Consider the following 24,780-nt stretch of genomic DNA (forward strand, 5'->3'; position numbering starts at 1 on the left):
AGAAGATCTTAAAGTGACTGTGACTAAGTGCAAAACAGAAAAATATTCCACAAAAAGCCCGTACACCAACGCTGTGTGCAAAAATCCCAGTGGGATGCAAGTCAAACAACAACAACCACAAGACAACTTAGATTAAGGCCATCAGTCTTACTCCGTACTACAACAAACAAACATGGCCAAACCAAAAAACTTTTCGAAATCACCAAAATAAATTCAGCAGAGTCGCAAGTTATGGAGTTAACGCCGGGGAGGTGGTGGTTGTGGTGGTGTGGGTGGGTGGGAAGGGCAACGTTATTGGGTTCGAATGTGGTTGTGACAACTTTGGGCTACTTTAACCGGGACCAATGATGCTGCTGCTTCTGCTGCTGCTGCTTGGGCAGTGGTGCACAGGCACTAATACTGTGACGACAAAAAGTCAATACGTTTGTTCACAATACCGGTCTTATAGGGAAATATATACAGATAATATGCAACGGAGCTTGAATGTGTTGATATTGCTCTTGCAAGGCCACTTGTTTGACGAACGTGTTGATGCCGATTGGGATGCGTAAAATAAATGTATTTATCAGTGGAGGAGCAGACATCTGCAGAGGTGGAGTCGTGGTTTGAGGATGAGCGGGAAGCATGAATCATTGTGTAGAAGTTGGAGTTGAGTATAAGGAGGAGCTTTGGGATCGGGTGGACGCACACACAAGGAGGATGATTCATCCTGGAGGAGGAGTGGTGGAGAGTGAGGCGGAGCTGAGATGATCTGGAGGGGTCAGATTGGAGGATGAGAAGGAATAGGAGCCGTTGCATTGGAGGAAAAATGATTGTGAAAGAGGAGGTGGGGGGACTTGGTTTAGAGTTAGACAGATAAGTTGCAGAGGCGGAGTCGTGCAACATGATGAGTCATTGAGGATGGAGTTGTGGAGGATGATGATGAGTCATAGTGGAGGAGGAATAATTTTAGAGAGGGAGGCGTTGGTGGTAGAAGAAGGATTCAGAACTGAATTTTGAAGATCACATTGATTATATTGGTAAGAAGACAAAAATAAAAATTGGTTTTCTATATCGACACAAGCACTGCTTCCCCCCTATGTTCCGTTTGGAATTGATTAAAGCTACCATACTGCCTCTACTTGATTACTGTGACAGCGTGTATAATCAGCCCCAAGTACTGTACTGAAGAAGCTTGACTCAATTTATCACTCGGCCTTAAGATTGGCATTGAACTGCCCATATAGGACTCACCACTGTGATCTCAAACTTAACATCTCTTAATGTTCGACGGCTAGTGCACCAGATCTTGTTTACTCATGATGTACTTACAAAAAAATCCGCAGATTACCTGCTGGATCTCCTCTCTGTTTCAAAGAACAAATTTGACTTTCGATTTAAAGCTTTCGTGACTGCAGGGATTCATCTTCTTGGTTCTTTCGACTTTACCGAAAGAACCAAGAAGAACAAATTTGACCTAAGGTCTTCGCTCATTTAGCAGCTTCACATTCCCTATTGCCGTACAAATACTGGAGGAAGGGCCTTTGCTATTGATGCCCCCAGGGTCTGGAATGCTATTGCCAATAAACTGCAACTTGAATCACTACCTATGAGATCTTCACTTAAAACTGCTCTAGAGGAGTTGTACACCCCTAGCTGCCAGTGCGATTCAATGGCCTAAAATAAAATGTTTCACTCCGGATGACCGCTGCAAAGTATGATCTGTGTTTTGATTTAGTGTGCTGATCTTAAAGGTGCATTGAAATTTTTTGATACTCCGACTGTTGTGGAGTGACTCATGCAGCCAGCTATGGCTGCAGGGTTTGGTGGTACATGTTGTTTATGTCGTTTATTGTGAAAATTCGGTCACAGTTCCTATGATCACTGTTACATTGCTTTTATGGCTTTATTTTGGTGATTTCGAAAAGTTTTTTGGTTTGGCCATGTTTGTTTGTTGTAGTACGGAGTTAGACTGATGGCCTTAATCTAAGTTGTCTTGTGGCTGTTGTTGTTTGACTTGCATCCCACTGGGATTTTTGCACAGCGTTGGTGTACGGTGCTTTTTGTGGAATATGTTGCTGTCTTTTCCTGGATTTTCTGTTTGCACATAGTCACTTTAAGATGTTTTCTTGTTCATGTTTTTGTTTCATGTTTTCGTTTTTTTGTTGTTGCGGTTGCACCCGATTTAAGAGCCGAATGGCTCACAGGGCTATACCAAATAAATGAAACTGAAACTGAAAAACTGAAGGGCCATTGCCCGAAACGTCGCCTTTTACCGCGTTGTCTTTTAAGGCCATGTTATTGGCGAACGCGTTCAGATGCGTTTTTGTTTTTATAAATTGCGCATGTGATTCAGTGTTTCGGTTTGGAGGATGATGAGTCATTGTCGAGGAGGAGGGGTTGTAGAGGAGGAGGAGGAGGGGTTGTGGAGGAGGAGGGGGGGTTGTTGTGGTGGAGGAGTTGTAGAGGAGGAGGAGGAGTTGTAGGGGATGAGTCACTGTAGAGGAGGAGGGGTTGTGGAGGAGGAGGGGTTTGGAGAGGAGGGGTTGTTGTGGTGGAGGAGTTGTAGAGGAGGAGGGGTTGCAGAGGAGGAGGAGTTGTAGGGGAGGAGGAGTTGTAGAGGAGGAGTTGTAGGGGAGGAGGAGTTGTAGGGGAGGAGGAGTTGTAGGGGAGGAGGAGTTGTAGGGGAGGAGGGGTTGTAGAGGAGGAGGAGTTGTAGAGGAGGAGGAGGGGTTTGGAGAGGAGGGGTTGTTGTGGTGGAGGAGTTGTAGGGGAGGAGGAGGGGTTTTTAGGGGAGGAGGGGTTGTAGAGCAGGAGGAGGAGGGGGAGGGGTCGGCACGCAACAGCAGCAGCAGCCGCGGCGTTGGCTCCGAGTGGCATCCCGCGCGGGTCTCCCCGCCATGATGATGCGGCCCGGGCCCTCGTCCCTGGCGGACGACGAGGCCTGGGCGGCCCGGGCCCTGCGCTGAGACGAGGACGAAGAGGAGAAAGAGGAGGAGGAAGAGGAGGAGAAGGACGACGAGGAGGACGACGAGGAGGAATGAGGGAGTCGCCGCGGAGGACGGGCCGCACCTGGCTGGAGGCCGCCCGGGTGGTACGTGTGGCGCAAAAGTTGGGTAGGCTGACCCCGGGGGGAGTAAGGCCCATCGATGGGGACCCCTGTTAAAGGGGACCCCATCGATGGGATACCCGACTGTAGTACGGAACCCCTTGGAGGGGATCGCCGTGGTGAAGGGGATCTCTGGGGTCGTGGCTGTGGAGGGATCCGAGGTGGTGGGTGGGGGGAGTCTCGGCTGTAGAGGGACCCCCGGAATTATCGCTGCTGTCTGGGGGGCCCCCCTGTGGAGTTATTCCCTGCCCCCCCCCCAAGACGATGGGATCACCGGGGTCCCAGATATTGAGGAACCCGGTGAAGTTGACCCCTGCAGAGCGAACCCCGTGGAGTAATCCCCTGCGTAAAAGGGGGGGGGGCGTGGTGAAGTGACCCCCTTTGGAGAGAGGTTTTTTTGGGGTCCTGGGGGCTGTAGGATGGGGACCCACGTGAAGTTAAACGGGACCACGGCAACCTGACAGGGGAGGCGAGGGGGTTGGGGGTGAGTGGGGAGGGGGGGGTATCCCTGTGATGAAGGGGGGAGTCGAGGGGGCCTGTTGAGGGGTGTGGGGGGGGTCCCGGGTTGATGGGGAAGAGATGGCGCAGCGCGGGTGAGAGAGACGGTGCCTCCTCGGCCTTGTTGTTTGTGTCGCCTGCGCGGCGTGGAGCCACCAGATGTCTCTCTTGTGTTCCAACTCTCTCCCTGTGCCACCACCACCACCACCCTGTGTGTGTACTCCATGCGTAACACGTGTGCGAGTATATACACGTGTATACTCACACACGTGTGTGTGCGTATACGCGTACACATCAACACATTGACACGTGTGTGTGTATGTGTGTGAAAGAAAACACATACGCACGTGTGTGTGTGTGAACGTACACACATCAACACGTGCGTGTGTGTACACATGCACACGTGTTGATGTGTTTTCGTTCACACATCAACACGTGTGTACACATACACACGTGTTGATGCGTATGTGTGTAAACAAAGACAAAGATCCCTCCGTATAGCCTGTAACAGACTGTAGGGGCAAGTGCCGTTAGCGAGTCGCCCCTATGGAGCCCGGCACGGCACACGAGGGCGGTGGGTGGACAGCACCACGCCCGGCCGCCTTTGTCTCCCCGGTGGCGATGTTTACTACGCACCGCACCAGGTACTCATTTGAGGCCGAGTCGACCTAGGGGATGCCCACGACCGGTTCGAGATAATCGTCACACTGGTGTTGGGGAATCGAACTCGGGTCGCCTGGTTCGTAGGGCATCGTATCGCTGACAGCTACACACACACACGCAGACATGCATTTGCACATGTGTGTGCTGCTGGTCTGGTCAATGTTTTACACTCGCGTGCTTCCGAGTGTTTGCATGTGCACACGTGTACCGCGCGTGATGTCGGTGTGTGTGTGTAAACTCAACGTGTGTGCCTTGTGTGTGTCCACGTGTGTGTCCACGTGTGTTCACGTGTGTGCATGTGTGCCGATGTGCGCACACGTGTCGCTGTGTACAGACGCGCGCTGAGTGTGTGCGTGTGTACACGTGCGGCGCTGGTGAGTCAGTGTGGACCCACGTGACCCTTGTGTGTACCCACGTGACCCTTTTGTGTGCACGTGCGTGGTCATGTTCACACACGCGTGTGTTTAGTGTGTGCGTGCGTACTGTGGGTAGCGGTAGTGTAGTGGTTAGCGCTACGCCACGCTCAGAACCTGTGGTCCCAGAGTTCGATTCGCGCTCACGGCCAATACCAGTGTGACGATTATCAGAACCGGTCCTGGGCCTCCCCTAGGTCGACTCAGCCTCAAATGAGTACCTGGTGCGGTTTGTAGTAAACATCGCCACTAGGGAAACAAAGGCGGCCGTGCGTGGTGCTGGCCTTCATAGGTGCTGCTCGCTATCAGCACTTGCCCCAATCGTCTGTTCAGGCTATAGGGGGGATCTTTGTGTACACGTGTGTCGGTGTCTAGTCGTGGCTGTGTGTACACACAATGTGTACTCGCTTACGTGTCCACGTGCGCATAAATAATCGCTAAACTAACTGAATGCCTGTCATACCTGTCAACCCATAACAAGGGGGGGGAGGGGTGGGTAAACCGTATGGGTTGACAGGTACGACACGTGCACTCGTTTACGCATGTGTACACAAAGGCGTGTGTGTCCACGTGTACAGACTCGGTCTGTCGTGTGTACTTATGTACACACACACAATTCGTGTCCGTGTGTATGTGTGTACACACGTTCGTCCCCCATGTTTCCATGGCGCTCATTATCACTAGGCTTGTTTACTTACCACCCAAGGAAGCCCCGAGTCTCATGATTTCGAGGGGGGGTGTGGGTGCCAAGCTTATTCGCAGCAGGGGGCAACTATTGCTATGTACATCGCGATTGAGTAATATGGTACACACACACCGGTGTGTGTGTACGTGTCTCCCCTACTTGTACACACACACACGCTCTCTTGTGTTTTCGATTTCTGTGCTTATTTGGCGTGCGCGCGCGCGTACACACGCACGTACACACGCGTGTGTATGTGTACGCGTGTGTTAACCCCGTACGTGAACACACACTGGCAGCTGTTGATAACCGGACGGGTGGAGTGCTTGCGATTACGCACTCAGAAACCTCGGCGCTCCAAGCCCTCTTCTCGCTGTGACCGCTGCTGATCAAGAATTTGGTTTTCTGGTGCGTTCCTCTGATCAGATATGTTGGCTTCGTGAACGCGTTTCCTCGCTCGCTCGCTCAAAACGGCACCGCCATCAGAATCGGCACAACAGCTGCTGCCGCCTCTCCCCACAAAGCGGAAACTATCGATTAACATTTTTTTACATGGTCATTGCTGGGTTTTTTTTCTCACTCCGATAAAAAAAACAATTCTAGGTTCCCCCCCCCCCGCCGATTGGCAGTGGAATGGTCATAAAGGGTTCCACGGTGGTGAAATGTTAACTACCTCGCCTGGTATACAGGAGGTCGTGGGTTCGATCTCGACTTCCGACTCCTGTATATTTGTAGTTTGCGTGTTCTCCCCGTGGACGTGTGGATTTGTCTCCGGGCCCTCTGGTTTTTCCCTCCACATTTAGAAACATGCGTTTAGAGTATTTGGCTACGATAGATTTCCACGCGAAAAGCCACTTCGTTAAGCTATCATTTGTTGTTTCTGAAAAAGAGCTCAGTGAGCCTTGGTAAAATAAAAAAAATGTTTTTAGTTTTAAGTCCGTGATTTCTTGCTCAAACGAGCAGGAATGACATCCTCAAAGTCATCCTCAAGGAAAAGTGCATTTGTCGTTTACAGCCCATGGATCCAGTGGTGGAAATTCCTCATTCCTGTGGCGGTAGCGAGTTTTTTCACTGTTAACTTCCCCATAAAGTGGTTCTTACTTTCTATCAACCCCAGAGGGGGATGATGGGCTGGATGAACCTCCCAAGCACGATTTTAAATTCGCAAACCTTTCAGATCGTAGACCGCTCGCCCCGACCGCTGAGCCACCTGGCCCAATTCTCCTCTAAAACTCGACTACGCACCCCGATTGGCCGTTTAAAGGTGATGGCGAATGAGTGCTGTCGGCTGGCCAGCTGACGTGATTTGTGTGTGCGGTGGCTTGTTAGGCTGCTTTTACAGTGGAGTGAGTGGCCATGCACTGTTGGCTGGGCAAGGTGCCCAGCCGCTTGTGTTTTTTTTCTTCTGGGAGGCAGTTTGTTGTTGTTGTGGGATTTTTGTTTTTAATCTCGCTGAGCACAGGCCCAAAGGTGCACCAAAATGCCAAACGGGCAGCAACTAGGGGCAACTGTGAACGTCATAACAAATAGAGCATTTTATTAATTTCCGGAATTGAGCGAGGGTATCACACGAGACCTTGGGAAAAGAAACAACGGGAGGGAATTCCAAAGTCGAGCAGTGCTCAGAAAGAAGCCAGAAAGGAGAGGTGTTTTGACCGGCTGTAAGGTGCTTTTAACGCATTGTGAATGAGATGAAGCGGTCAAAGTGTGATAGACCGAGTCCTCGGCATAGGCGGAGGAATCGATGAGAAAGGGTTCACGGTTGGAAGGAGGAGGAGGAGGTGCAGAGGGGGGGGTGGATTATACTCTCATTTTCTCGCTGCAGGTCCTGGAGAGCCACCACAACACACCGATGAGCAGGAATGACATCCTCAAAGTCATCCTCAAGGAAAAGCTCAAGGACATCAGGTATGTGGCTTGTTCTTAGCGTTCACATTTGCAAGGAGGAATCCACTGGACTTTCACGTCTTGTTAACTTTTCCAGAAACGAATGATGACCTCAAGTCAGTTTCATGATTAAATAAAACCTGGTCACTTGTTACTATTCTGCATTTGTTGTTGACCGCATTCCTCGCTAAGCAGATTGTTTGGCAGACTTGATTTAATTAGTCTCACACAAACGTTGCAAATACACAGAAGGTCCCAGGGTGCTTACATTGCGGAGCTAAATGCGCCACAGTGAACCTAATGTGTCATTGCTCCTTTGTAAAGCCGTCAGAGTGCTCGCACTGCACACGTGTACACACGTGTGCAGCCTGTGTTTCAATCCACTTCGGGGGCGAAGGACTGCCCACGCCGAGCAAGCGGCGAGGCTTATTTGACCGTACTTCACCAGGCTGCTCAGTGCGGGTTCGTGAATGTGCAGGAAGTACAGAATGACAGAAGCTCACGTATTGCTGTTAGGCTTCCTCGAAAACGGTTAACCTGCTAAAATCCTCCCTATAGAACGTTTACATGTCAAGCTATCAACCCAGACCAGGTGAGTGTGGCCGATGAGGGAAGGTGAACGCCTACGTGGGGAGACGGGAAATGGTATTGTCTTTGCGAGCAGTTGCGTAACCTTTGCCCTGCTCTGATTTTAACATCTCACCGTTGTTGTTGTTGTTGCCTTTTGCTCGGAACATTCCAGTGGAAATTCCCAGTCATCTCTGAATACGTTGAGTGCAATGCTTTACTCCAACTCGCGAACCCTGGGTGGCATTTTCTACAAACTCCCAGGCAGACCCGGAGTCTACAAACTGAAGGCAAGTTGCTGTCACTGCACTTTATGTAATTTTATTCCAGGTCATACTGTGTGTGTATGTGTGATGACCACAACGCTACAGTCGTTTCCTTCGCATTTCGGGTGTGTGATGTACTGACATCACCTGATACACGTCATGATAGTATGTTGTATTATGTTGGTGCGTAACACTTTACGTATTTTGGATGGACTCGCCGCCCGCAATAGGAACCTGGAATTTCCACTCTCGGCTGAGTGCTGTAAATGGGATGTTAGCGCTGCCTCAATGGTCATTTGAGTAAGGAATCACTTTGAACTAGTGCATCCTTGGCACACACTGCTGCGTCTTTGCAGTGTGCCAAGGGTGGGTGCCTTTGCCAACACCATGTATACATTACGTGTGATTAAGCAGAGGAAGATGATGATGTTGATTGAGTTGAAGGGAAGGATGATATGATGAGGATTGAACCAACGCTGCCGAAATTATGCGCTACCAGAAGGCCGTGATGGGTTGTTTAAAAAAATACTTTTATTATTTTTCTTTATATGGACGTACAGATATGTGAAGGAGACTTACTGTCTGCTTATTTATTTTGTGACTTGCGTGCTCCACAACGATACCAAACGAGTTCATGGTATGCTAGGACCTGGCAATATCGACGGAACACAAGTCGGAAACCATGGAACAGTGCAAACTGTTTTGTCATTCGTATTGGTTTATTATTATTTTTGTTTGCAGAAATTTGCGTCTCACAGGCGCAGAGGCAAGAGCGAGTGCCACGGAGCTCGGGAGACACTGCTGACCAGAAGGAGCAAGTTCTCTCCCGCAAGGTCTCCTGGCGGCCAGGGCTCGACGCCTTTCCAGCGACACCACGCGGGAGCGAGGACTCTCCCAGCGAGACGAGGTGATCGACGACTCGTCCCCCCGCTCCCTCCTCGTTTATCTCGTCAGTGCTGTTGTTGTTGAAGTCTACGTGTAACTTGCCACCGCTTGGGAGAGGCCTCCCCTAGTTTTCTTCCTATTCCTTTGCGGGTGATTCTGGGTTAATACCGTATTCTCCAGATTATATGTTCCGGAAAGTAGTCGGTGTCAATAAAGTTACACAAATGTAGTCTGTTACACGCACACCGACTGGATTATAAGACGCACTCAAAACTTTGGCTTTAAATTAAAAACGTAGGGACGATTACAAACGAGAGGAGAGGCCCATTCGGCCCATTTGGTTCGTTTGGTTTTGAGTAGCGGATCGATTCTAGGATATGGTCGAGGCGTCTGTTGAAGAAGAGTCTCAAGTCAATCAGCTTCGACTGCGTGCTGTGTGGACAGTCCGTTCCAGGCTCCCACTACTCCTTGTGTAAATCATCGCCTCCTGGCCTCGGTCCTAAATTTTAGCCGTACGCAGCTTCAGGGAAAGAAAAACAAATCGCGTGTTATACAATCCCGAGAAGACAGTCTTTTGCGTCATCATCATCATACTACAAATAATTGGCATTGTTATTAACGCGCAGGCTCATGTGTGAAAAGGCACCAAGGGAATGGAGAGTGGGAGGAGGGGTGAGTCACCCTCTCGCTTGTTTTGCTCGGCTGCTGGTGAGGGCCCAGTGCTCTAGTGCGCATGCGTTGGCCAGGGAGTGGACACGTGCCTTAGATGTTTACAAGCCCTTTCTCGCCACTGACCTCTCGGTGACGTCACTGCAAAGAAACGCAAGGGAGTTGCGCGTGACGCGTGCTCGCTGCTGCCATCTGATGTTGCGTTTGGTTGAGCGCAGTAGGGGGGGGTGAGGGTCTTGTAAGACGTAGCTTCTGTAGGGGGCGGTGGCAGGATTGCACTGAAATGTGAAGCAGATTTTTTTCAATGCTTATTTTTCTTTTTTGGGGTATATTTTCAACGGGGGCGGGGGGGGGAGAATAAAAAAAATAGAAAATAAACTGGATATGCTGATGGAAAAAAATGTAAGATTACAACATGGAAATAAATAACTTTTCTGATTATTTGCCCATGAATGCCTCGGAGAGTGTCGGGAATAATTTTTCAAGACGGTCCTGCGTTGGGATCAGGGTCGGCTCTAGACGAGCTGCTGCCAGCAACTGGCACCGTAGGGCAAACCACGCAATTGACGCCCCCAAACCCCAAGGGCAGGTCGAGGCTGGCGTTTTTTGGTGAACTGGGAAACATTTTGCCCTTATTTTCCATTGAATGTTTTTTAAGCATATTTTTTTAAAATAGGCGTACTTATTTGGTTTGTCCGTCCAATACATTCTCAGAAATGTTTAGAAATAAATTAGAATTCATATTCCCTCTGTATTCTTGGATCTTACGGTAAAGTCACGTAGAATGGAAATAATAAAATAAATTATACATTATAAAATTCTCACGACGTTTCGGCCACAACACAAGCAGCCGTCGTCAGGTGAACAGAGCTGTCGGAAAGACAGCATCCTAATGTCTTCCACAGCATCCTGTTTTTCCGACAGCTCTGTTCTTCACCTGAGGACGGCTGCTTGTGTTGTGGCCGAAACGTCGTGAGAATATTATTATGTAAAATTTTTATTATTTTATTATTTCCCTTCTACGTGACTTTACCGAAAGATCCAAGAATATGAATCCCTGCAGTCACGAAAGCTTTAAATTGAAATTCCCTCTGTATTCGCACGGAAATTTAAATAATGACATCTTCGTTATTTAATTTGTATTTTTTTGCCTCGAATTTGCCCCCCCCCCCCCCCCCCCCACTTAACTTGGTGCCCTAGGCGATCACCCCTAATTCGCCAAGATGGATGGGCCGCCCCTGATTGGGATGTTTAATCAATTCTATGAATTAGTGTTTGATTGATTGGCTTTATTTCACCAGGTGAGAACCCACTGAGACAACAAGTCTTCGTTTTGTAACATTGACCTTGGTCAACGGCTGACCACAATATGGTTCAATTTAGACAAAAACACACGGAGCTGACAGATCTACAGGATAGGTTCGGTCACATATCACCAACATGGATGTGCAAGTGGCATATTTGTCATCCCTACCGATTTAAGCGGTAGGCTTCCAATATTTAGACCCTGTTACTGCAAACCGATTTTTCTTACCTTTGAAAGTCGGCATGCGGTAAGCAGGTTGTCGGTAGGATTGGCAAACCTGACGTGGGGGAAAACTTGACATCCCGGAGAAAATCTACTCACATGAGGGGATGACGCTTGGCACTTCCAACTCCTGGCCACCTCAAAACCCCCACACCTACAACACCTGGCAAGCCCCGGTTGGTCACCCATCCAAGCACCAACCAGCTACGCTGCTTCGATCTTGCTTAGCTTCTGAAATCTGATGAGGTCAGGCGCATTGACGGTGACTTGGTCGTGGACGTGTTTGTTTCCGCTACCTCGCTTTTCTGTGGGGTGTTCAAACTTTGTGCTACTGTATAAAGCACAAGTTTTGCCAAAGGTTGGTCTATCGTCAGGTCTGGGGTGGAGCACCCAGTTCCTACCTCGCTGCACTTTTAGAGAACTGAAAATAAAGCAGTCGGGTTGATTGATGATCCAGAAATGACCAATTCAGAAACTGCCAGTTACTCGCTCACCGCAGGTAAGTCGCCTCCTCGCCTCTCGTCAATTGCTATTACTATGTTGGGTTGACCCAGCCCATCGTCTGTCTGGGATCGATAAAATGTGTATCACTTTGCAGGGGAAGTCAAAAGTAGTTGTCCCTATGGAGGTGACTCACCTCCGCTTAGCTGGGTTCCCAGAGCTCAAGAGTTCACGAGTGCGGCCGTGCGTGCGTGCATGCGCGCGCGCGCTCTTCTGCGGATGCTCAGCAGGTTCCCTGCGCCTCGTGTTGCGGAGGGGCGGCTCGCGGGCCCGGAGCCCCCCGGCCCACGGCGCCAAGACTGCGCCGCCAGCGCGCGCCGCTTCCGCCAGCCAGCGGCACTGCAGGAGGGCCCTCAAGCAGGTGGGCAGCCGCAGGTGGAGACTCGGTACAGAGCTGCGACGGTGACGTCGATGAATCGGCTCAAAAATAAAAAAGAAAGTTAACCGATTACTCGGGCCCCTTGAAAAATGGTGGTTGCCTGGACACCCTGTGAAAGATGGAAACTCCCCCCCCCTCCCCCCACAAGCTACGCCAAGTGCTAAGCCAGTGGGGAAGCCGATGATGTCATCAAGCTGACGTCATCAAGCTCCGTCCATCGCCTCCCGTGCAGCGGCGGCACACGTGCTAACAGAGGAGAGATAATTTCCCCCCCCCCCAGCTATTTTCATGTTATCCAATTACTTGAATGATGGAACTGATAGATATAATCAGCAGAGGAATCAATTACTTAAGTAATTAGAGAGGCCAGCTCTATACGTTACTCTGTCTTGGTTACAACTGGGGAAATATTAGGTTAAATGTATATTCAGGTGTTTTAATGTGCTTTGTATGTGTATTTGCTGCTGATGGGGTGCGGTGGTGTAGTGGTTAGCGCACTGCGCTTGGAACCTGGCGTCCCGAGTTCAATTCCCGCTCTCAACCAATAACAGTGGCGAATATCTGAATGGGTCCTGGTCCTCCCATAGGTCGACTCAGCTTCAAATGAGTACAGTACCTGGTGCGGGTAGGGTACGGGTACGGCCGGGTACGGGTACCCGTTTGCGACCCTGGTGCGACCGGGTACGGGTAAGGAATCAAAACCCGTTTGCGACCTCTGTGTTGCACGCAGGCTCTGAAACAGCAGAGGGGAACGCAGAGCCGGAGGCTGTCTGCGAAAACGCTCGTCTTGCAGTACTCCCTCAAGAAATCCCTCAACGTTCAAGCAACCCTACCCGGTAAGGGATCAGCTGTGCCCAGTTCTCAGGAGGCCAAGTCTCCTGCTTCCTAATGTAAATCCCCCCAAGAAAATAATCTGGTTTTTGTCTTTGGTTGTAAAGAAACTCGGACTTTGCTGTGTAGTTACGTAACACGCGAGCTTAGAGGTAGAGTGCAATGGTCTAATTAATGTCCGACTCGCATGGGGGTTGAGGTGTAGGCGGATATGTGAACATGTACACAAAGTTACCGTTACACCGTGCATGCAGCAGTAGGTTACTAGACACAAATAAAGCACTGCTTTTAACTTGGGGATAATGCTTTACTGGGATTTAACAGTAACCAAATGTGTGTGAGATTGTGACTGTGTGTGTGAGAGAAGGTCTGATTTGTGAACATCTAGGGGACACGGCAATTACACCATGCACAACCACTGCACTGAGTGTGGACGGTTAATTGGTAATTGTTGTTCAGGGTGGTTGTGTGACGGTCGGATATGAGACGTCGTACTGTACTTGGTAGGAAGATGTGAAGCCTGAGTACCCATGCGCTTACCCTTGCGACATTGCGGCACCCGTGCAGTAATGGAACTGCACATGAGCAAATAGCCTTGTGTAAGTTTACATCGGTCACGTAACGTAAATCGTTGGTTCGTTTCTCAGTCCGCTGGTCCTGGTGAGGGTCGCAGCGGTAGCGTGTTGAGTAGGGGCGGTCCACACCTCCCTTTCTCTGGCCACAGACTCTAGCTCTTCCTGGGGAATTCCCAGGCGTTCCCAGGCCAGCCGAGCGACGTAGTTCCTTTAGCGTGTCCTCGGCCGGCTCCGGGGTCTTCGCCCAGTGTATGTTGCTGAGGGGACTGCGATGTGAACCTGGCAACGCGAGTTGAGAGCCCCTTTGGAGGCCATTATTATTTGACCCATTTCCCACTGGCTAGACGAAGAGGTGAGAGTACCCTCACTTTACCTACCGATGGACCAACAATACTGTTCGGTCGATTGGTGGTGGTTAACAAACTTTCATCGTTGCTCCATCTCTGCCGTGCCGGTGAGACGGAACCGCGGCCGGCGACCTCTTGGATCGCGAGTCCGGTGAGCTCGCCGTCACGACTGCGCGGCTCGCGCGGTAGAAACCCGTGAACTCTTCGCCGCAGACGATCGTTCGCGCCCCGAGGAGGACAGCATGGACGTGGACACCCCGCACTCGCTGCTCGTGAACACGGAGCTGAAGGCCCTGATCAACGTGCACACCTTCTCGGCCCTACCAGCCGACTGCCGGAAGAAACTTTTGTCTCAGCTGCCTCCCCTCGACAAGGAGGTGCGCACGCGAGTGTTAATTGCGGCCAACAAGTTCGATTTTTACTTTATTCAAGTATTTTTTTAACACATCACCTTCAGCCACATGTGCGTTTTGTGGGATGGCACAAATTTAGCAGCATTGGGTTGGTCAACACAAGCAAAACCCTGGACCAGCGTTGACATTCACTGCAGAGTCAAGCTTGAATGAATGCTGTTGAACTGTCAGGTGGCTTATAGGCAAGGAGACCTGTCTGTGTTTGTTGTTGGTCCGAGTTCGACGCAAAACTGTGTAACTCGTAACGCAATAATCATTAGCGTCGTTGCGGAGATTATACGCCTTCCAGAAGGCCGCATGGTTGATGAGATGTGTAAAAAAAAAAAGATGTTTTCAGCCAATTGGTGAGTCTTTGTACATGTGGGAGGAAACCGGAGCACCTGAAGAAAACCTACCCATGCGAGGGGGCAACACTATCCCATACAGAACTGTCGGTCGGTATCAATTCACACTTTGCTGTGCTGCGTTCTGCTGGAGAGCCAGGGTAATGTACCTCGATACCCACGTGAAAGGGAGTCCAGCAACATTTTGTAATCTTTATCCGACCCACCAAAGCCTCTCTTCCACGGTGCTGGATTGCGGGCATGCATAGCCACCGATGTTGGGTGGGCCGATGTTGCTGTGAGTCATCCCAATTGAGTAATTTTCTAGGCAATGTTTGCAACTTTTGCAAACTTAGAGCCCATGCCACACCAGGACATCGTGGCCCCCCCCCTCTTTTTGCAGCGTCGTCACTGAATCTTTAACGTCCGCCGTAAGTGTACGGCAAAAGCAGCTTAAGGTCAATGCACCTGAAGTGTTAGCCAGGGCGGCATGCCGGGATCGAACCACGAACCTCTGCACCACGCGGGGAGAGAAATTACAACCGCTGGGTCATGCCAACGCTCAGTTTCTGGGTGAGGACGGGAAACCTTGGGCAAAAATATATTTATCCGTGATGGTATCCCCTTCTCCAGCTTTACAAAGGATATCGTGTCTGTACCTCTACGACTTTTTTCTAGGGATACAAAATTGGATGCAGAAAGGAGCTTATCTCACCCGGCTCACAAACGCTCGTGTTCCCCCCCCCCCGCCCGTCAGGTGAAGGCCGGCGTCGAGCAGCCGAGCAGCACTGCCTTAAACAACGAGTTCATCAACGTCGCTCTCGCGGAGTGGACCCACCGGCTGGCCGAAGGTACGGTACGGCACGACACTGGGGGCCTACTGATGGGAAAATCAGCACAGTATTGGTTCTTTCGTGAATGGAGCAGTTGTGGGTGTGAGTGGAACAGGTGTAATGTGAATGGAGCGGTTGTGGGTGGAGGCGCGTGTGGGTGGAGCAGGGGTGGGTGTGAGTGGAGGCGGTGTGGGTGTGAGTGGAGATGGGTGTGGGTGGAGCAGGTGTGAGTGGAGCAGGTGTGGGTGTGAGTGGAGGTGGGTGTGGGTGTGAGTGGAGGTGGGTGTGGGTGTGAGTGGAGGTGGTGTGGGTGTGAGTGGAGGCAGGTGTGGGTGTGAGTGGAGGCAGGTGTGAGTGGTGGAGTGGGTGTGAGTGGAGCGGGTCTGGGTGTGGGTGGAGGCAGGTGTGGGTGTGAGTGGAGGCAGGTGTGAGTGGTGGAGTGGTGGGTGTGAGTGGAGCGGGTCTGGGTGTGGGTGGAGGCGGGTGTGGGTGTGAGTGGAGCAGGTGTGGGTGGGGTGGGTGTGAGTGGAGGCGGTGTGGGTGTGAGTGGGGCGGGTGTGAGTGATGGTGTGAGTGGAGAGCGAGTGTGAGTGGAGCGAGTGTGAGTGGCGTGAGTGTTGTGTGCGCCCTTGTCTGAGATGTGGGTGTCGTGGCACTGTCAGGTGCATTCACAGCGGAGATGCAGCTGCGCTTGAAGCAGGAGAAGGAGAGGAAGGTGGAGGCGTGGAAGGAGGAGTTCTTTGAAGATTACTACGGACAGAAGTAGGATACTTGCAATCCCTGGAGGGCCACCCGCCCTTTGTTTAGGCCGTGTACAACACCCCCGGATGTTAATAGATACATCATGGTTATTTATAACAAAGGTGTGCGTGGTAATGTAACGTGTCATGTTTTTCTGTTTTTAAGGTCTGGGTTTTCTGAAGAAGAAGTGGCCTTGCTGATGGAGAAAGATGATCGAGGTCAGTGCGAATTTTTAATTGGGAAAGTTTATTCATTCATACGCATGAGTTAAGTAACTACTTTAGTACAAAGGTGTGTTGGAGAGCAAACCCACAACATTTACAATTGAGTACATTTGTCAATGTTCTGGGGTTGAGTACAATTGTCAGTGTTGTTGTAAATGTTGTGGAATTGCTCTCTAACACAGCAGTGTGCGGAAGTAGTCCTGAAGTAGTAATTTATTGGCACGTTCTGTTCATGTGACAACACATTGACATTTACATGATCTAACCCACATTTTTTTAAAATCGCAAGCAGTAATGGCACTGCGGGGGAAAGATATTAACTACCTCGCCTGGTATACAGGAGATCGTGGGTTCAATCCCGACCTTGACGCCTGCATATTTGGAGCTTGCATTGTCTCCCTGTGGTGGCGTGAATTTCTCTGTGGGTCCTCCGGTTTTTTTCCTTAAAATTAAAAAAACATATGTTGAGTATTCGGCAACGATACATTTCCACACGATGATAAGCCGCCACTTCGTTGAGCTATCATTTGTGGCCAGGTCGCTTCTGGAAAAGAGCAATGTCAGTCAGTGGGCCTTACCTGATTAAAATTAAAAATTGTAAAAGAAAAAAAATCTAATATTTTCCTAGTAGCGTTTACTTTGTGTGCCACGTTCTCGTCCCCGCAAAGCACCGTCTTCATTCGCGTTGCCCTCGTATGTTGTGCTCCGCTCAGATCCGTCTGGGGTCGGGAGCGTCGTGGCTCTGCGCAGTGCTGCCGTCCCCGCCGCCGCCGCCGAAACGTCCGGCCCGGACAAAGGCGCGGCGACTGCCGCTGCACGGCCCCAGTCCTCCAGACCGTCGGCCGTTTGCTCCAGGAGACGAACGCTCGCCAGGGGGGCCCCCGCGGCCGAACCGTGCCCGCCGTTGTCCCCTGCCGTCAGAGTGGCCGCTCCACGCGAGAAGAAGCAGGCGAAACAGCTCGGCGCGGGAAAGGGGGGCGGCAGTGGCGGCGGCGGCGGCGGCGGCGGCGGGGTGGAGTGCGACGGCGTGGACGCCGCGTCGCTCGGCCAAGCGTCGCCTTCCCAGGCCTGCCGCCTGGGCGGCGAGGATTGCGCCTCGGAGAAAACCCGGGCTGGATCGGCGGGAGCGCCGCCGTGCATCAAATCGAGGGATCTGCCGTGGCAGAAGTCGGGCGTCCAGAGCGCGAAGAGCGGCCCGTCGGGAAAGAGGGAGAATTCCGAAGAGGGGATAATCCCGCGGTGCTGCGCGGAGAATACGGACAGCGACGAGGCTGCAGCCGCGCAGGCAAATCGGCACCGCGTGCCATTCGCTGCCGATGCTTCCGCCAATTCCCAGCCGCCGGCTCCCTCCGCGGCAATGCAGAAGGGCGCGTCCGGCGAGAGCCTGTTGAAGTGCGCCGCTCCTGCAGCCGTCGGAGCGGAGGTGTCGCCCGCCGTGAAGAAGCAGGGGCAGGGCAGGTGCACGAGGAAGTGCAAGGCCCGGCGCAGCAGCCAGAGCAAGAGGAAGCGGTCGCGCAGCGAGGCGGAGCCCGTGCCCGAGGAAGGAGACGACTCGGAGGTTGCGGACGACGCGGAACCCGCCGGCGCCTACGCCGGCCAGGCCTTCTTCCGGCTCTGGGAGCCTTTGCACAGCATCCCCGTCGTCTACTTTTCCCCGTATTATTTTGGCGAGCAGCTACTGCCGCTCGTGCACGAAAGGGAGCCGTGCGCGACGAGGGTAGGCCATCACAAGGACTGGTGTTGCCGGAAGAACCACAGCGATCCCTGTCTTTTTCCCGACAAAGGCAAGGTGGGTTGGTTCGGAAACCAAGGCAGCGCCATTCACGAGCACACCTTTGGGAAGCTTCCTTGGTCAGGTCTTTTGCAAGAACCTGAGCAGAGCAGCGTGAAGAAATCCGCACTCTCTTCCCCCGGCCATAGAAGCTCCGCGGTGAGTACGGGCAATGAGAACAGCAAGGGTTTCCCCTCGCCCAAGCCAGACACGTCACACTGCCCCTCCGGTGGCGGTGGCGGCCAGCCTTGTGAGTCTTTCACCCAGCCCAGGGACAGACGATTCCCCGAATGCAACTTCTTCCAAGCACTTTTACAGGTCGACCTGAAGACCAACGACAAATCCCCGTCGCCGACGGGGAGAGCCTCGGCAAACGCGAGGCACGTGCGCGACCTCGCGACGTGCGCCAACGACGGCGGCTTCGAAGCCGCGGGGTACCGCGGGGGACCGAGCGCGAGGCAGCGAGGGGCGGCCGCGGCGATGGCCGGGGTCGGCGACCGCCGCAAGCCCGTCGAGTCCTCCCCGCCGCTCCGGCCGCGGCACGGCGGCGGATCGCCGGACGGCGGCGACACGGCCTGGCGTGCCACCGTCACGTCCATCCCCATCTGCGGCTCTCCGCTGAGCGACCCCCGCCTGGCGCTGTCCGTGGGCGGCCTCCCGCTGGCCTGCGTCGCCGCCACCGCGGGCCGCTCGTCTCCTCCGGCGGCGCAAACGCCCGGGCGCCAACTTCCCGGCCGCTGCTCGGCCCGGGCGGCCGTGGGAGGCGGCGGGTCGGTGGCCCGTGTCCCCTGCCCGCCGGCGGGCTCCACGAAGGCCTTGGCGGTGGCGGCACGGCCAGACGTGGGCCACGCGGCCGCCTGTCGCGAAAAGTGCGGCACCAGAGGCGCCAAGCTGTTTGTGGGCTGCCCCGTCTCCCAATAGCGTCGTGACTCTTGCCGCGCGACCGTCTGCTAGATGTGTAGAGAGAGAGCGAGCCGCATTTGAAACTGTTGTCCACATCAGCGTTCTTTTTTTTATATATATACATGCATAAACCTAATTATATCTTGAATATGTTTTTCTATAATATGGTTATCGTGTGTTAGCTCATTGTACAGTACATGAAGGCTTCAGTAGTAAGTAAATAGACGTGATTGGTCTGTGTATGATCGGTCAGCGAGTGGCAGTGTGTGTGTGTGTGCGCATCCCTTGCCTTCCCAACTTGCACTGTGCTGTGTCCTGCTATCAGCACAAGGCCTGAGGTTTTAATAAGAGAATATTGCACTTTCATTGTTAATGCTGGTTTGTATAAGTAAATGTTTTTTTTTTTTGACACTAGGGTTGAAGTGCTGTAATCTGAACCGAGCTGATGTAAACGCGCCCGCCCGCCCGCCCGCGCCTCGCGTGTGCGCTGCCTCCAGTGTTCAACAAAAAACACGAGAGGTGCGGGACCACGCGGCGCAGCGGCACGAAACCCCCGACCCCGACTCAGTTGAGCGTTCGCAACGGCAGAAACGGGGCAAAGTTTTCCCGCGGCTTCTCTCGTGCGCGCGGCTCTCTCAAGCGGAGGCGAGAGTCGGAGAGGGTGGGAGAGAAATTGGTAAGGTCGGGGGGAACGTCGTAGTAGGAGTGGAAATCTGAGCGAGACGATTGGGCCCCCGACGGCGAAAAAGCGAGCGGCCGCGGTTTGACAAGGGCTTGGATGCGAGCGTGGTGCCCCGTTAAGCCTCCCGCGCGTTTCCTTTCTTCCACTTGACGTCTTGTTTACGCGTGTCCCCTACGTAACCCTGTCCCCGTCACTGCCAGTGTCGCGCGCCCTGTCCGTCGTTAGTTTAGGGCTAATCGACTATAGTTTTAACGAAACTGAAAAAAAAAACTGAAAAAAAACGTACGTGTATGAAATACATATGGTTACAGAGTTTACGTAAACGTGTGATTTTAGTCGTCAAAATGTTAAGGTAACGAAATGCAATATAACACAAAAAAAAGGATGAGGATGCAAAACGTGCTTCCACGGAGCATCTGGCTGATTTTAAATGCTGCAGATAAAAGAATGTAAAGAATGTATGTTTTTTTTGTATGCGGTGCGCATGCCTTTATGTGGCTGAGCTGGAGTATTAGCCGAAAGGGAGTTTGCCAAAGCTAACCACGAGGTTGCCTAAAAGGAGCCGAGTTGAATGTACTGATGATTACGCAGATACTTGATGGCGGGTGGATTGTGAGTGAAGAACGAGTCAATCATAGGATGGGGTGGGGGGGCACTTGTGGAGCCCCCTAGCGAGGTGATGACGCCGGTGAGATGTGGCGGTGGTGGATAGGGAGGGGGGGGGTAGGCAGGTTTGGCGTAGGGTTGCCGTGATATGGCGACGTAACGTGGCGCGATTGTCGTTTTACCGTCCCGTTGGGCGAAATATCCGTGGCGCGATAATTCGTCGTTTGTTGAATCCTTCTGAGATCTCGGTTTTTTTGTTTGTTGAAAAGGCCCTGGCAAAAATACGTACGAAATATAGGACGCTCCGAAGTTAAAGTTGTAACCGAGTAACTGTTGGCCGTTCAATTAGTGCTTTTGGCAAAACGTTTTCTGGAGTCGTGATGGTGGGGGCATTTTTAATGGCTGCATCTTTTCCGTCGTTCCTGTAATCGCCTAACTTCTTTTTCTTGTGACCGATAGCCGTGTGCGCCGTAAGCGTTACAGAATTGTCAGGTTACAATGATTATAAGTAAACTCGGCACATTCGTCGATAATACTACCTTAAAAGGAAAAAATATGTAAAAGGTGACATTTTAGCCGATAATTATAAGACGTATGAAGACTTATTGCTTTTAGGAGATCTATAACTGTTCAAAGACTTGTGGCAGGATTGCGTCGATTTTACTGCAGTTGAAGAACTTCCAAGTAGATCTTTACTTGTGCTGAAAGTAAATCGATCAGAAAAGCACAAACGCCACAACATACGCGACAATTCACGTGTCCACGGTAATCTATCCCCACGAGCGTCGTGTTCGCAATCATCGCGAAAAAATCATAACGCGGCAACCCTACAGATTGGAGTCTCGCAGGGGGTAGCAGAGGGAGGGAGGGAGGGAGCGCCGGACGTTTCTACGCTGCGTCTAGACGGGCGCTGAACTTTGGCCCCACGTTTGCCACCACTCGCGCGACATCGCCCCGAGTCCTGGACAAAAGTGGGAAGAGAAAGAGAGAGGGGGGGGGCCGCGGCTGTTCCCTGTTGCCTCCCGGCAAAGCGGCACCTGCCGGACCAATCGCCGCCTGCCCCAAAGCGAGAGACCCCCCCATCCCCTACGTGAACGACGTCGACAGCCCCGTTTGTTTTTTTTGGCACGAGTTTGGCTCTCTTTTTTTAAATCCTTCCCATGCCGGGAACAGCACTTGGGGCAAGGCGCAGGCTTCTCCACGACTTGCCATCTCGCCAGCTGGTGACTTGAAGCAACAACGAAACACCACTCCCGTTCAGAGGCGCATGCGCGCGCCTGTGTCTGGGGTGGTGATGGCTGGCGGTTCACTCGCGGAGTGGCTACTCGTGATGCACTTAACGTCAACTCCGTTTGCTATTGGCATTACAGTCGACGATTGGCTCTTGAGCGACTCGGAACATGCAAAACGCACTCGCCGGAGACCATTGCCCGTGTCTGGGGTGGGTGGCGTCACCGTCACTTTGTGGCAAATTTGTGTTGGCAGCCGGGACATTAGCAGAGTGAGCAGTGGCGATGCGCAGCCAGCCACTTGCAGACGCCAGGCGAGACGGCTTTTGTCATTCGCCAGATAAGGAACCGGAACTTCCTTGTTGCTCGCTCAACAACAACAGCAAGTCGGCGAATCGCTGCTCAAATGAGCACTGAGCCCTGTGCCAGTGATGGGAATTCCACCTATGGCAGGGGCGAGTCTGTCCGTAAGACAACCACTGTTGACTACCCCGCAGAGTGGTAGTCGTTTTATCGACCACGGAGAGAAGGATGATGGGCCGTGTCAACCCCAACCCCCCCCCCCCAACCAGGATGTGAACTCGCAACCTTCCTATTGCGAGCCGCTCGCCCTGCCGCTGAGCCACCTGGCCATGTTAACTCGCACAAACCTGACACGAGAGTGAGCCGCGTGTGTTAACCTGTCTCTGGAGTTGGGTTGGGGAGGGCGTCTAGGTTGGCGTTGGTGGTTCTGAGCGTCCGAGAAAGGGGCGGCCGGGCCTGGCCCCGCTGTGAGTGGCGCTGTGTGGGGGGGGGGGGGCCCTTGCCTGACCCCGCTGTGAGTGGGGCTGTGTGGGGGGCAGCCCTTGCCTGGCCCTGCTGTGAGTGGCGCTGTGTAGGGGGTGGCCCGGGTCTGGCCCCGCTGTGAGTGGCGCTGTGTGGGGGGCAGCCCTTGCCTGGCCCCGCTGTGAGTGGCGCTGTGTGTGTGGGGGCAGCCCTTGCCTGGCCCCGCTGTGAGTGGCGCTGTGTGGGGGGCAACCCTTGCCTGGCCCCGCTGTGAGTGGCACTGTGTGGGGGGGCAGCCCTTGCCTGACCCCGCTGTGAGTGGCGCTGTGTGGGGGGCAGCCCTTGCCTGGCCCCGCTGTGAGTGGCGCTGTGTGGGGGGCAGCCCTTGCCTGGCCCCGCTGTGAGTGGGGCTGTGTGGGGGCAGCCCGGGCCTGGCCCCGCTGTGAGTGGCGCTGTGTGGGGGGCAGCCCTTGCCTGGCCCCGCTGTGAGTGGGGCTGTGTGGGGGCAGCCCGGGCCTGGCCCCGCTGTGAGTGGCGCTGTGTGGGGGGGTGGCCCTTGCCTGGCCCCGCTGTGAGTGGCGCTGTGTGGGGGGCAACCCTTGCCTGGCCCCGCTGTGAGTGGCACTGTGTGGGGGGGCAGCCCTTGCCTGACCCCGCTGTGAGTGGCGCTGTGTGGGGGGCAGCCCTTGCCTGGCCCCGCTGTGAGTGGCGCTGTGTGGGGGGCAGCCCTTGCCTGGCCCCGCTGTGAGTGGGGCTGTGTGGGGGCAGCCCGGGCCTGGCCTTTGCTGTGAGTGGCGCTGTGTGGGGGGCAGCCCTTGCCTGGCCCCGCTGTGAGTGGGGCTGTGTGGGGGCAGCCCGGGCCTGGCCCCGCTGTGAGTGGCGCTGTGTGGGGGGGTGGCCCTTGCCTGACCCCGCTGTGAGTGGCGCTGTGTGGGGGGCAGCCCTTGCCTGGCCCCGCTGTGAGTGGCGCTGTGTGGGGGGCAGCCCTTGCCTGGCCCCGCTGTGAGTGGCGCTGTGTGGGGGGGTGGCCCTTGCCTGACCCCGCTGTGAGTGGCGCTGTGTGGGGGGCAGCCCTTGCCTGGCCCCGCTGTGAGTGGGGCTGTGTGGGGGCAGCCCGGGCCTGGCCTTTGCTGTGAGTGGCGCTGTGTGGGGGGCAGCCCTTGCCTGGCCCCGCTGTGAGTGGGGCTGTGTGGGGGCAGCCCGGGCCTGGCCCCGCTGTGAGTGGCGCTGTGTGGGGGGGTGGCCCTTGCCTGACCCCGCTGTGAGTGGCGCTGTGTGGGGGGCAGCCCTTGCCTGGCCCCGCTGTGAGTGGCGCTGTGTGGGGGGCAGCCCTTGCCTGGCCCCGCTGTGAGTGGCGCTGTGTGGGGGGGTGGCCCTTGCCTGACCCCGCTGTGAGTGGCGCTGTGTGGGGGGCAGCCCTTGCCTGGCCCCGCTGTGAGTGGGGCTGTGTGGGGGCAGCCCGGGCCTGGCCCCGCTGTGAGTGGCGTGTGTGTGTGTGTCCATCCGCCCGGCGCTGTTGGGGCAGCCTGGAATTCAGGGGCTGGGATTGGAAAATGTGTTGTTGTGGATAACTCTTATTGTGTACAATTGTTGGTCTGGTGGGAGACCCAATGTGATTGCACTTGCCTCTTAAAAACGCTGCGTGTAGAGAAAATATATTTTAAAGCTTGCTTGCACGATTTGCTTTTTTTTATTTGCCCAAGAGTTTTATGTTTTAAGAAAAAAATATATGGAAACAAATTACCAAGTAACTGTTACGATGTAATAGGAATTAAAAATGTATCTGTATATTCTACAAGTAGACGTCTGTTCACCTCATGATATCTGTGTTGCACATTTACTGTTTAAAGGAAACAAAAGCAGTGCAGTATATATATTAAAGCGTCTGGTCCCAGTGCCCTTGCTCTTCGCGTGTCCCTCCTGCTCATGTCTTGAGCCACGTGTGTGTCACGTGTGTGCCCCACGAACCACGGGTGATGGTGACGGTCAAACTGGGGGGCCCCTCTAGAACTTGTGTGTCCCTCCTTCTCTCCCTAACCACCCCCACCCCCTCCTCCCATTGTAACACATTCCTGCGGAGGGAGCTGGTAGGAACGTTGGGTTGCTCGGTCAATGGCCAGGGTCAACGGCGGCGTGGTGTATTCCACAAATATGGCCGACTGTGAGGGCGGGCACAAGCCGGCGTGGGTAGGTTAAACGTTGAGGTGTATAAGGGCACCACGGGGTGACCCAGCCCCACCCTCCCCACCTAGCCCCTCCCCTCCTACCAGTATAAAATCCTCGTGAGATGATTGAGGATGTAGACGAGAGGTGGTGGAGCCTGGAGTGCGATAAGAAGTGTAAGACAATAGAGCTGTAGCGAGATGATAAGAGAGATTCATGTACTGTTATACGTGCATCCTTTTGTTAAGAGTTTCAATTTCAGAGATGCTATTTGACTCGCTCATCATTTTAATTATTTTTTTCACGAATCCTAAAGGGGGCGGGGGGGGTGGTGACCCCCTGCGCTAC

The 24,780-nt window shown here is 53.4% G+C and overlaps 1 protein-coding gene across 2 annotated transcripts; it reads left to right on the forward strand.

Moving 5' to 3' along the window:
• Nucleotides 1-2,803: 2,803 nt before the first annotated feature.
• On the forward strand, nt 2,804-24,166 carry LOC144945694 (uncharacterized). Of its 2 annotated transcripts, none has more exons than XM_078874265.1 (11): nt 2,804-3,073; nt 7,170-7,252; nt 7,974-8,088; nt 8,806-8,971; nt 11,875-12,008; nt 12,757-12,862; nt 13,993-14,156; nt 15,273-15,366; nt 16,011-16,110; nt 16,255-16,307; nt 17,027-24,166. In XM_078874265.1, the coding sequence occupies exons 1-11, from the start codon at nt 3,020-3,022 to the stop codon at nt 19,003-19,005; spliced, it is 3,048 nt and encodes a 1,015-aa protein (XP_078730391.1). In that variant the 5' UTR covers nt 2,804-3,019; the 3' UTR covers nt 19,006-24,166. The 2 variants fall into 2 exon arrangements, with proteins under 2 accessions (XP_078730391.1, XP_078730397.1); XM_078874271.1 differs by having other exon boundaries at nt 11,878-12,008.
• The last annotated feature ends 614 nt before the right edge of the window (nt 24,167-24,780 follow it).

The sequence above is a fragment of the Lampetra fluviatilis genome, chromosome 2, assembly GCF_964198595.1.
Source record: "Lampetra fluviatilis chromosome 2, kcLamFluv1.1, whole genome shotgun sequence".
Lineage (NCBI taxonomy): Eukaryota > Metazoa > Chordata > Hyperoartia > Petromyzontiformes > Petromyzontidae > Lampetra > Lampetra fluviatilis.